This window comes from Cebus imitator, unplaced genomic scaffold (assembly GCF_001604975.1).
Source record: "Cebus imitator isolate Cc_AM_T3 unplaced genomic scaffold, Cebus_imitator-1.0 Scaffold222, whole genome shotgun sequence".
NCBI lineage: Eukaryota > Metazoa > Chordata > Mammalia > Primates > Cebidae > Cebus > Cebus imitator.
The window spans coordinates 683,407-695,468 of record NW_016107537.1 but is presented as its reverse complement, the minus strand read 5'-3'; the positions used below and the strand labels follow the sequence as shown (position 1 = coordinate 695,468).

At 53.7% G+C, this 12,062-nt stretch overlaps 1 protein-coding gene across 6 annotated transcripts in view; it reads left to right on the top strand.

The window, feature by feature from the left end:
- The window catches only part of PSD4 (pleckstrin and Sec7 domain containing 4), a 44,913-nt gene extending 33,195 nt beyond the window's left edge, over positions 1 to 11,718 (top strand). For all 6 annotated transcript variants that reach the window (XM_017549797.2, XM_017549798.2, XM_017549803.2 and 3 more), the window contains exons 6-17: positions 620 to 796; positions 1,251 to 1,331; positions 1,461 to 1,573; positions 1,795 to 1,853; positions 2,068 to 2,157; positions 3,705 to 3,748; positions 4,122 to 4,282; positions 5,812 to 5,882; positions 5,996 to 6,159; positions 6,962 to 7,106; positions 7,298 to 7,441; positions 9,666 to 11,718. In XM_017549797.2, the coding sequence (XP_017405286.1) occupies positions 620 to 796; positions 1,251 to 1,331; positions 1,461 to 1,573; positions 1,795 to 1,853; positions 2,068 to 2,157; positions 3,705 to 3,748; positions 4,122 to 4,282; positions 5,812 to 5,882; positions 5,996 to 6,159; positions 6,962 to 7,106; positions 7,298 to 7,441; positions 9,666 to 9,923 (1,507 nt within the window). In that variant the 3' untranslated portion in view covers positions 9,924 to 11,718. The remainder of the gene's footprint in view (positions 1 to 619; positions 797 to 1,250; positions 1,332 to 1,460; positions 1,574 to 1,794; positions 1,854 to 2,067; positions 2,158 to 3,704; positions 3,749 to 4,121; positions 4,283 to 5,811; positions 5,883 to 5,995; positions 6,160 to 6,961; positions 7,107 to 7,297; positions 7,442 to 9,665) is intronic.
- Positions 11,719 to 12,062: the final 344 nt, after the last annotated feature.

Genomic DNA, 12,062 nt, shown 5'->3' with positions numbered 1-12,062 from the left:
GGATTACAAGCACGCGCCACCATGCCCAGCTAATTTTTTGTATTTTTTTAGTAGAGACGGGGTTTCACCATGTTGACCAGGATGGTCTCGATCTCTTGACCTCGTGATCTACCCGCCTCGGCCTCCCAAAGTGCTGGGATTACAGGCGTGAGCCACCGCGCCCGGCCGCTTACAGCTTTCTTGGCTCCAGATCTAGGAGTGGAGGCTAGAGACAGAGCTGGGAGGTGGGAAAGGGACAAGGAGGTATATAGCAGGACCGCAGGTGAGGGAGACAATCCCTGATGGCTGCGTTGGTAAAAACAACCCTGGGGGCCTTACAGGTATACAGCTGCCCCGCCTGAGGTGAGATAAGCTTGGAACCTGCCTGAGGAAGCACAGGGCCCCAGACCTGGAAACGTTGCATGAATAGCTTCCTCTCGGGCCTCTCCTGGTCCCAGGCCAGGCTAAGTCAGTCTGGCTGTGACTGTCTCTTCCCTGGGTCCAGCTCCTCCAGGCCCCACTATTCAAGGCCCTGAGCTTGGGAAACTCTTGCCACAACTGACCTGCAAGAACACTTGACCCAGAGCTCCTGCATGTCTACCTCAGGTGAGAGTCTGAGGACACCTATGATCCCTTCTAGGCTTCCTGCGAGCCCTATGCCCCAAGCACAGTATCCAGAAGAAGGCCAGAGGCTGCCAGCTGGAGACAAGCTGTCTAATGGCATCAGGAACCAGGAGGTAGCCTGGAACTTGGCCTCCCGCCTCTATCGCCTGGAGGGCTTCCGAAAGTCTGAAGTGGCTGCCTACCTGCAGAAGAAGTAAGGGGCTTTGAGCCTGTGGAAAGCTGGAGGCTGAGGCAGCCAGGGAGGAGCTGCTGAAGGGCTCCCTCCACTGGCCACCCTCCCCTTCTCGTCCCTCCCCATCTCCCCTCCTAACTTTCCCCTCATACCCTCACAGCCCCTGCTACTTCCTGCCAGTCATGGTCACACCATGTCACCTCTTCTTCACACCCTTGGTCCTTGGGCCTCACTGCCTTGCCAACCAGACTCCACAGGTCTCTCCCAGTCTACGATGAATAGGGTACCAAGGCATACCAACCTTGGCTGCCCCCTTGTCCTGTTGGGACCCAAGGCCCAGCATGCCTGCGCCCTTCCCTTGCTCCCCTCACAGCATCAGGCCCCATAACGTGTGTAGGCCCTGGAGACCCGTGTGCATCTGCAGCCCCAGCCCAGGCCCCTGATGCAGACTCCATTCCCCCTTTTCCTTTTGCAGCAATGACTTTAGCAGGGCTGTGGCTGAGGAGTACCTGTCCTTCTTCCAGTTTGGAGGCCAGAGCCTGGACCGAGCCCTCCGGTAACGCCTTTGGGCCCTCTCTGGGGAGGCTGTGGAGGATGGTATGGGGCAGTGGCGCTGGCCTGAGGCTGGGATCTGACTGGCTCCAAGCTTCTGGGCTCTTTCCTTGACCCTGGCCCTCCTTGGCAGGGGCTTCCTCCAGGCCTTGGTGCTCAGTGGGGAGACTCAGGAACGGGAGCGAATCCTCTACCAGTTCTCCAGACGCTTCCACCACTGCAATCCGGGGGTCTTCCCCTCAGTAGGTAGGGAGGGGCTGGCCCTGACAGCAGGGCAGGGAGACTTTGGGGTGCCCATGTCTGCTTGGGAGTTTAGTAGGTGGCGGTGAACTGGTGGGAGTGTGTTGGGGGCTATAGATAATGGAAGCATTCCCAGGGTTCTGAGGTTACCCCACCCAGTGTGGGCAGAGGAAACAGGAGCCCTGATTCCAGCGAGCTTTCTCTCCACTCACCTATCTCTGGGGCAGATTCTGTACACACCTTGACATGTGCAATCATGCTCCTTAACACGGACCTGCATGGACAGGTAAGACAGTAGAGAGTCCCTGTGGGAACTGAGGCCAGGGCTGTGGCTTGGGGTGCAGGGAGGAGGAGACCAGAGGCCTGAGACTGGGCAGGGAACACCCCTAAGGGATGTGGGCCTGGGTAGCTGGAAAGGGTTCCATGATGGGTGGCTTAGGGGTTATTCTATTGGGATGGGATGTGTGCTCAAGTCATCCCACTTCTCTCCATGGCCACAGAACATTGGGAAGAGCATGAGCTGCCAGGAATTCATAACCAACCTGAATGGCCTGAGGGATGGCGGGAACTTCCCCAAGCAGCTGCTGAAGGTATGTACCATGGGGTCTTCTTACGGGCTCAGGACCTGAGGAGCCCCATTTAGGACCTGGACCTGGAGCCTTGATTCTCTGTTCCAAGGGAGACGCTGAGCTTGGAACTGGCTTTGCCAAAATATCCTTGAGAGGACAAGGCTTATTTATTGCAGGGCTAGTAAAAGAGTGGTCCCTGGCTGGCAGCATCAGCAGCATCTTGGAATCTGTTAGCCATGCAAATCTGCTGGACCTACTGAATCAGACTCTCTGGGACTGGGAACCCTACAATATTTTCTTAAGTTTTCAAGTCATTCTTACCCTGTGATAGTCTGAGAAGGGCAAAGCTTCATTCACGTGGTGAAAGTCTGGAGCTTAGACTTGGGAGCCTCGTGTTCCTGGGTTTGAATTCTAGTCTTGGGCAATTTGCCCCTCTTGGCCAACTCAAGTTCCTCCTGAGGGTATTAACCACTTTATAATGCTATTATCAAGATGAAATAAAATCTGTCAAGTGCTCAGCATGGTGCTTGGCACACAGCATGTGTGTCATAAGCAATTAAAATGATTTGCTGTTTCATCACAGTCATGTATCACTTAATGATGAAGGTATGTTCTGAGAAATGCATTGCTGGGCAATTTCACTACTGTGTGAACATTATAGAGTGAACTTACACAAATCTAGATGTATAGCCCACTGCACACCAAGGCTATATGAGATAGCCTATTGCTCCCAGGCTATAAACCTGTATGGCATGCTTCTGTATTTAATACTGCAGGCAGTTCTTACACAGTGCTGTATTTGTGTATGTGAACATAGAAGAGGTACAATAAAAATATGATACAAAAGATTAAAAATGACATACCTGTATAGGACAGCTCCTCCACAGTCTCATGGAACCACCATCACAGATGCGATTCATCCTTGACTGAACCATCGTGATGCTGTTATATGGTACATGACTGTATTTCATGAACATTTACTGAACACCTGCTATGTGCCAGACATCTTGCTAGGCACTGCAAGGGCTGTCAAAGCAAGTGAGATACATCTACATTAACACTATTTGTTATTATTTCAAACTTTTAGTGCATCATTCACTCATTCATTTATTTACTGCACATTTATTATGGGGATTGGTCAGCCAGTTTCTTCTCCATCAGATCCCTCCCAGCAGGTTAGCATGTAGATAATTCATTTCTCCTCCAAGAGAACTAGTTAAACCCTCACTAAGCACGGGCAGGACAGAGACTTGTCTTCCTCGGTCATCTTTATGTTTTAGCACCCAACATAGGTGTCTGAGGGTGTCTGTCCCTGGGAAATGCTCCAGAAGTACTTGTTGCACAGATGGATGGACAGATGGATGGATTGATGGATGCGTGGGTGATGGACAGATGGATAGATGGATGGATAGATGGATTGATGCTTGCCTACTCAAAGAAGACGTGTAGCTATATTAGGGGTGGAGGAGGCAGGCTGTACACATGCCCCTATCCTACCTCTGCCAGACAGAGAGTTTAGGTTCCACGGCCCTGAGGCTCCCCTGCCCATCTGTGTGCTTCTGTTCCAGGCCCTCTACTGGTCTGTCCGCAGCGAGAAGCTCGAGTGGGCCGTGTGAGTGACAGCCCCTTTCCCCTCTCCTCCTCACCCCTCTCCCTTATCTTTGGGCTGTTCTCCCTCTGTCACCCACCCAAGTGTTAGGGGAATCTCAGATAATGTTCCCCTCTGAGTGGGGCAAAGCCAGAGGCAGGGCTCTGGGCAGAGGGCATAGAGGAGCCCAAGTAATACTGGAGGGCCAGAAGTAGTGGGGCGCGGGGTATGGCAGAGTTCCCAGGAATTGGTTAGCTCTGAAGGAGAACTCCTTCTAGGGGATCCTGGGGTGTGGCTCTCCAGCAAAAGAGAGGTTGCTGAGGCTCTGGGAGGCAACAGATACCTCCCAGTGGTCTTTCCACAGTCAGCCCTCCCAGCCCAATTCTCTGATGTCCAGGGATGAAGAAGATGCAGCCAAACCTGAGAAGGCCCGGCTGTCCCTGCCAACTGGCAAGATGAGCAACCCCTTCCTTCAGCTGGCTCAGGATCCCACGGTGCCCACCTACAAGCAGGGCATCCTGGCTCGGAAGATGCATCAAGATGCAGATGGCAAGAAGAGTGAGTGTCTGCTGCCCACAAACAGGGTGGTGTGCTGGGAGTGGCCCTGCTCAGGGACTTGTGCCGATGCATGCACAAGTGTGCAGAGAGATGGCTCTCGTGCAGGACAGGCAGCCAGCCCATGTTCCTTCCTCAGCGTGTGCTGAACAGTGACTATGTGCTGGCTGCTGCATGAGGCACTAGATGGCAGGTAGGGGAATCCAGACAAAACAGGCCTAGTTATTCCTGGCCTCTGAGTGGTAAGGTAAGAGATTAGACAAGTATGTCAAAGTCTGGGAAAAAAAGGGAGCAAGAGCTGAGTGTCTAGGGGCTGAATCAAGTGAGGAGAGAAAGGCTTTTGGTTTTGTTTTGGAGGTGGGATGTGGGGACAGGTAGGGCTTCTGGGACATGATGGTACCTGTACTGAACTTTGGAGAAGAGGGTCTGGATTTGGAAGCTGGGCAGAGGGCATCCCCCACAGAGAAAACAGCAAGCCGAGTTTGCTCAGAACATGGGGTGTGTGGAAGGGAGGTACACTTGGGGCAGAATTGCCAGGGCTGTGTTTGGGCCTCTTTCCCCAGGCAGCTGAAGGCTTTTGATTAGGGCAGCAACATGACCAGAGTGGTGATCTCAGTAGACTAACATGCAAGCACAGATTGAATAGGGTGGGCCAACCAGGAAGGGAACTAGCATTGGCTGTGAGAAGCCGCTGGGGCCCCAGGGCTGCCTTTTGCCTAAGCTTAGAATGGATCTCACCACACAAGACCAGGGTTGGGGGAGGTAGGGGGAAAAGGGGACAGATGGTGCTCAGAATAGGTTACACAGGGAAAGATACCCCAAGGCTGGGCCCTGAGCCCCCAAGCCCCTCTGGATGTGTATGCAAGTTCAAGATCATCCTGTAAGGACAAGAAAGCTGTCTGGGTGGAGTTGTGTTTGTGCCTGGGTGTTTGCGCTTGGCGTAGTGGGTTGTGTGTTTGGAGCTAGAGAGAGGATGGTCTGTATGAACACCCCCATTTGGATGTGAGTGGTTCTATGGTTTTGTTTCCAGGCGGGATTGCCCGTGTGTGGAGAGACTCTATATGTCTGTTTATGACTTTTTTTTTTTTTTTTTTTGAGACCGAAGTCTTGCTCTCTCACCAGGCTGGAGTGCAGTGGCAAGATCTCAGCTCATGCAACCTCCTCCTCCCGGTTCTAGTGATTCCCCTGCCTCAGCCTCCCAAGTAGCTTGGAGTACAGGCATGCACCACCATGCTTGGCTATTTCTTTGTATTTTAGTAGACACGGGTTTCACCATGTTGGCCAGGGTGATCTTGATCTCCTGACCTTGTGATCCACCCTCCTCAGCCTCCCAAAGTGCTGGGATTACAGGCCAGAGCCACTGCGACTGGCAGTTGTGTTTTCTTGTGTAGGTATGTTCTGCATTTGTGTGCATCCTGGTGAGAGACTGGAGTTGGTGTGAAGGGCAGGGGGGCAGATGCACACTTGTGTGTATGTGAGTGTGTCTGGATGCGGGTGCCGCCACGTACATTTGTGTTCTGTTCCTGGAACAGCGCCATGGGGCAAGCGTGGCTGGAAGATGTTCCACACCTTACTGCGGGGGATGGTTCTCTACTTCCTGAAGGTAGGAAGGGAGACAACACCCCTGTCAGAATCGGAGACAGAGAGGCCCAGAACTGTCGGGAGGGCGGGCAGCTGATGATAACCTCTTCCCTGAGCCCTTGTGCCTGGTGGCAGGGAGAAGACCACTGCCTGGAGGGGGAGAGCTTGGTGGGGCAGATGGTGGACGAGCCCGTGGGGGTGCATCACTCGCTGGCTACCCCCGCCACCCATTATACCAAAAAGCCTCACGTCTTCCAGCTGCGCACGGCTGACTGGCGCCTCTATCTCTTCCAGGCACCGTAAGTCCCTGGGGTGGGAGACTGTGGCAAGGCCTCATCCTGCCCTAGTTCTTCTCTCACCTGACCCTGCAGACACCTGAGGCCTGTGGGCCCCGGGAGGCCCTGGTGGGAATGGCCATACTGATCAGAAATCCTTATAATGTGGCAGCAGGAAGAGGAGCTGGGGAGCAGGGATGAAGCCTGGGCATTGCCTGCTTCCTCCCCATCCTTGGCCAACTTTGCCAGCGCAATATGCCTTTTCCTTGCTGGTGGGATCAAGCCTCCCAGTTCAGAACAGAGGATTCCAGGAAGTTGTTAACAATTGACTATATTTGGCATTTGTTATAAAATCTATCGCCTTCCCAGATTTTCCTCTTTATTTTTAATATTTATTTATTTATTTATTTGAGACGGAGTCTTGCTCTGTCGCCCTGGCTGGAGTGCAGTGGTGTGATCTCGGCTCACAGTAACCCCTGCCTCCCGGGTTCAAGTGATTCTCATTTGATTACAGGGGCGTGCGCCACCATGCCCTGCTAATTTGTGTATTTTTAGTAGAGACGGGGTTTCACCATGCTGGCCAGGCTGGTCTCAATCTCCTGACCTCAGGCCTGCTAAGGCGTAGCCACCGCGCCCAGCCTCCAGATTTTTCCCTATTGATAAGAAATGCCGTGGTCAGGGGTCGAGTACCCTGCTAGTGGCAGGGCTCTGACTGTAGGAAGCTGAGTCCTGGGCAGCTGGCCGGCTGTACACCCACAGGAGGGTCGGGAGGACGGTGACAGGACCGACCCTGTGTCCCGGGGACCAATGACCTCCTTTGCTCCAGCACTGCCAAGGAGATGAGCTCCTGGATCGCGCGCATCAACCTGGCTGCGGCCACGCACTCCGCACCGCCTTTCCCCGCCGCCGTGGGCTCGCAGCGCAGATTCGTGCGGCCCATCCTGCCAGTGGGCCCCGCCCAGAGCTCCCTGGTACGGCCTCCGGGAAGGGGTGGGGTGCGGTGGAATTGGGAGTGTGCACCTGGAGCCCCAGGACAGGAGGCTGGAGGGGGGCTGCGCACCTGGCTTGGGAACTGAGGTGATCAGATGGGAGGCACGCCCGGAACTGGAAAGCCGTGCAGGGGACACCCGGGACAACGTCCCTCACCGCCTGCCGCTCGCAGGAGGAGCAGCATCGATCCCATGAGAACTGCCTGGACGCTGCCTCGGACGACCTGCTGGATCTGCAGAGGAACTTACCGGAGCGGCGGGGCCGCAGCCGCGAGCTGGAGGAGTACCGCCTGCGGAAGGAGTACCTGGAGTACGAGGTGAGGGGCCGAGCCCACCTCAACGCCGCTGCGCCGGACCCTCTCCGCCCTCTCGTGGCTGCCTCGGTCCCTGCAGGCGTCACTGACCTGGCCGCGCCGGGGCGGGTAGAGGCCCTGTGTGAGGGCGGGGCCCTTGTGCGCTGTCTGCAAACGGGCATGGGTTTCCATGTGAGCACCCGCGTGCACGGGCGTGCGCAGAAAGTGTGTGTCCCTGTGCACTTAGGCCCCTTGATCTCTCGTCCTGGGGGCACGTAGTAGTTGCTTGTCTAAACACTCATAGCAGACGTTATTTTATAGTTTTCCTTCTCCTAAGAGTATATTTGGCTTTTCCCAAGTTGAAGGAAAAACTATATTTTAGCTGAAATTGTACCTTCTAATACCCACCAAATATTAATAGGTAGTATTTAGGGATCTTGTCTTCCTTGAATGGATTATCTCATTTAATTATCTATCTAAAAACTCTGGGTAGGAACTATTCTCCCCATTTTACGGATGAGAGAACTGAGGCACAGGGAAATTAAACTACTTGTCAAAAACTGGTAAATTTACATGCTGCTCCGAATGTCTCATTTATGGTCTTAACTAAGAACTTTTTTTTTTTTTCCTGAGACAAAGTCTCACTCTCTTGCCCTGACTGGAATGCAGTGGCTTGATCTCAGCTTACTACAACCTCCACCTCCCAGGTTCAAGTGATTCTCCTGCCTTGGACTCCCAAGTAGCTGGGATTACAGGTGTGAGCCACCACATCTGCCAATTTTTGTATTTTTAGTAGAGACAGGGTTTTACCATGTTGGCCAAGCTAGTCTTGAACTCCTGGCCTTGAGTGGCCTGCCTGCCTCAGCCTCCCAAAGTGCTGCGTTTGCAGGTGTGAACCACTGACTGCCCCTGGCCAGTAATGACTTTTTTTTTTTTTTTTAGATGGAGTTCTGCTCTGTTACCCAGGCTGGAGTGCAGTGACGTAATCTTGACTCACTGCAACCTCTGCCTCCCGGGTTTAAGTGATTCTCATGCCTTGGCCTCCCAAGTAGCTGGGATTACAGGCGCCTGCCACCATGCCTGGCTAATTTTTGTATTTTTAGTAGAGATGAGGTTTCACCATCTTGGCCATGCTGGTCTTGAACTCCTGACCTCATGATCCACCTGCCTTGGCCTCCCAAAGTGCTGGGATTACAGGCATGAGCCATCTCGGCCAGTCTCAGTAATGACTTTTATTGGCTCTACAGTCCATGTTGAAATGTTTAGTTTCCCCCAACCCTTACCTATCCACCCACACGCCCCAATTCTGCTTTGGTGTCATGTCAGTGCATCTGAGACTCTAACACTGGGTGCCTGCTTCAGAGGTCCCAGGCGCCTGCTTAGGGTGAGGACCCACTGGGCAGAAAGGGTAGGTGAATGCAATGTGAAAATAGAGGGAATCAGAGGCCACCCAGAGGCAGAGACCAGGAAGTGGGAATCAACATCGACTCCTGCCTGTCCCCGCTGTGCCATCATGCAGCCCTCTGCCTATCTTGCAAGGTCCCAGCCTGTCCCTTGGCTTGTTGGTTGTCTCTATGGCTGTGAACTCCCCACTTCTCAGAGGCCTCAGGGTGTGGCTGTGAGGACCCAACCTCTTCCTTCCTGACCACCTGGGACCTTTAGCAAGCCGCCTGCCCTCCCTTCCACAATGATTTGTGCCCCCTCCCAGGGCTGGCATGAGGATCCAATGAGTTGGAGGGTGGGGAAGCACTTTGTAAACTGGAAACCATATCCCAAGGATGCTAGCTACGGGGGCCTTAGGAGTACTGTGTTAAGCAGATGAGGGTAGTTAGCATCACGCTCCACAGATGCCAGTTGTTATAATGCTATTCAAACCCAATTAGGGCTGTACAGATGTGAGCTGTTTGTGTGTAGGGCTGCCAAGATCTCAGGCATACTGAGCGAGACATCTTTCAGTGCCTCAAAGATGTAACGTGGCATAGAGATGTTAGTTACAGCACTCCAAGGGGTTGGCTATTCTTAGAACAGGGCTGGGCTGATATGTGTCATTATAATACTATTCAGAGGTGTGCTCTGCAAAGTCAGCTTCCCCAAGCATTATACTAACACACACTGTTGGCCAGCCCCCTTTCTGCAGAGGTCTGTATCGCCATAGCTTCATATTCCTTTGAGCTGTCCCTCATGATTCTAGCCTCCTCCTGACCTGGAGCCAGGATGGTGCTAAGGTGGTGGGACTTGTGTGTTGCAGAAAACCCGCTACGAGACCTATGTGCAGCTGCTGGTGGCCCGTCTGCACTGCCCCTCTGATGCCCTGGACCTGTGGGAGGAGCAGCTGGGGAGGGAAGCTGGAGGCACTCGGGAGCCCAAGTTCAGCCTGAAGAAGTCCCACTCGAGCCCGTCCCTGCACCAGGATGAGGCTCCCACCACGGCCAAGGTGAAGCGCAACATCTCAGAGCGCAGAACCTACCGGAAGATCATCCCCAAGCGGAACCGCAATCAGCTTTGAAGACAGCGCCACCTCAGAGACACTGGCTCCTGCTCCATGGTAGACCTGAGATAAACCTCCCTGGAGGAGACTTATTTCAATAAGTCCACCATGACAGATGAGGCACCTCCTTTTCCTGCTGAAGGACAAACCTTGTTTCCCTGTGGCCCTCATTCCCATGCTCACTGAAGCTTCCCTAAGAGTGCTGTGCTCTCCCCAACCCCATGGCAGTCCCTCCGAATCCCCAGTCCCTGACCACTCCCAAGGGAAAAGGCAGGTTGAGGACTTGACTTTACTCCCAGAGTTCATCCCACATCACCTTCCAAGCCCCAGAATCCAGAGTGGCCTCATTTCCTAGACCTGCTGGGTCTTCAGCACTAGTTTGAGAACCAGTGCATATATGGTGTGGCTCTGGCTTCTGGGGGAGAGCTTGGGGCAGCAGAGGCTTCTGGGCAGCCCAGCCAGGGGAGCTGCAGCTCTGAGGATGGTCTTGCTCTGGGAATTAGGTGACCTTCCAGGGGAGGCCGCAGGAGAGTGAATCAGGGACTCTTGTGAGATTCCTAACTTGCCTCCTGTGACCCAGGGAGCAGGGTCACTAAGCTCCTGCCCATTGAGGGGATGGCCTTCTGGGCAGGGACGTCGGCAGGCTTCAAGGGCACCACGTGGCCGTGAGGCCCCATGTCTTTGTCTCCTTGTGTCTCCTTTTTTTCCTGTCATCTTCCTTTCCTTCGAGGCAGATGAAAGAGCCTCACACACCCAACTGCTAATCAACAGAGTGAGCTGATGGCATGAGTGAGGGCTGGGAGAGGTGGGGCCTCCAGAGCTCTGCAAAGAACCCTAGAAACAAGGAGCCTTTGTTCCAACAGAGCAGGGAAGGAGGCTCTCTAGGTTCAGACCACTGGAGAGGGTAGAGAGGTAAAGGGTGGTGACAGTTTCCCTTGGGGTCTGCCTGGCAGGAGCCACAACTTAGGAGAGTTGTGAGGGATGGGACCGAGGCAGGAGACCAGGTGAGGCCTAGGCCAGGAACTAGAGGTTCTTCTGTGCTCCTTCCTACACATGCCTTAAAGTTTCCTTCCTGTGGGGTGCCTGGACCCCTTCCCCATCTCTGGCAGCTCAGAGGGGCTCTGCTGCTCTCCCCTGGGAAATCCCCTTGTCTTGCCCTCTGGCTGCCTCCCAGCTTGGCCTGTTCTCTGAGGAAGGTTCCGGAGATTCATGGACTTGGGCTCTGCCTGTAGGAAGGAGGCTGGGCCGGAGGGAGCAGCCACCATTGTCTCTGTTCAGCCAAGTGTGCAAGTAGGCTACCCGCCAAGAGGGGGCCTCTGCTACCCGCTGCTGCCTGCCGGCTGACGCACTGCCTCCCCAGCCTTCCTGCTGGGCCACTCTCCTCCCTTCCCATGCTTGTAACCAGCTCTGGGGCCTGGACCTCCACAGTTAAGGCTGGCCCTTGGAGGACGTGTCTGGGGCTGGGCCATGCACCCAATGGGTGCACAATAAATACAGGTCAACAGAGACAAAGTTGTGTCAGTGTGCGAGGAAGGAAGGTCAAGCAGCTGGGACCACCCACAGTGTGGCAAGCTTCATCCCTCTGCCCCAAGTGTGTATGTGTGTCTGTGCATGTGTGTAGTGTCTGTGTCTGTGTGTTCATGCATATGCAGGAGTCACACGGTCATAGGCCGTCAAAGCTGGAGGAGACCTCAGAATCATTCATTCGCCTACTTGCTCATTTATTCATTCATTCATTTTGCAAATAATATGGGACACTTTCTACGGGCCAGTACTAGGGGATTTACAGATAAATTAAATGTCCCTGACTCCATGAGCTGACAATCATGTCCACCGGTTTCCAGCTCTCAGTTTAGAGATGCACTTTTATCTTGCTGGGCAAGTGTGCTGAAAAGACACATTCCCGCCCCACAGCGAGGGATGCTGATTCAGTCAGCCTGAGTCAGGGAGATAGATAGATAAATATGTTAAAGAGAAATAATATGTTTAAAGCTCCTTGGGTAACTCTGATGTGTAGTAGCAGTTACTACAGTAGAGTTCAACTGTCTCATTTGATTGAAGTGGAATCCCAGCATCAGGTGGACATGACTTTTGGCCCAAGACTGATGCTTACAGACTAAATGGCCTTGAGTAGGTTATTTGACCTCACTGAACATT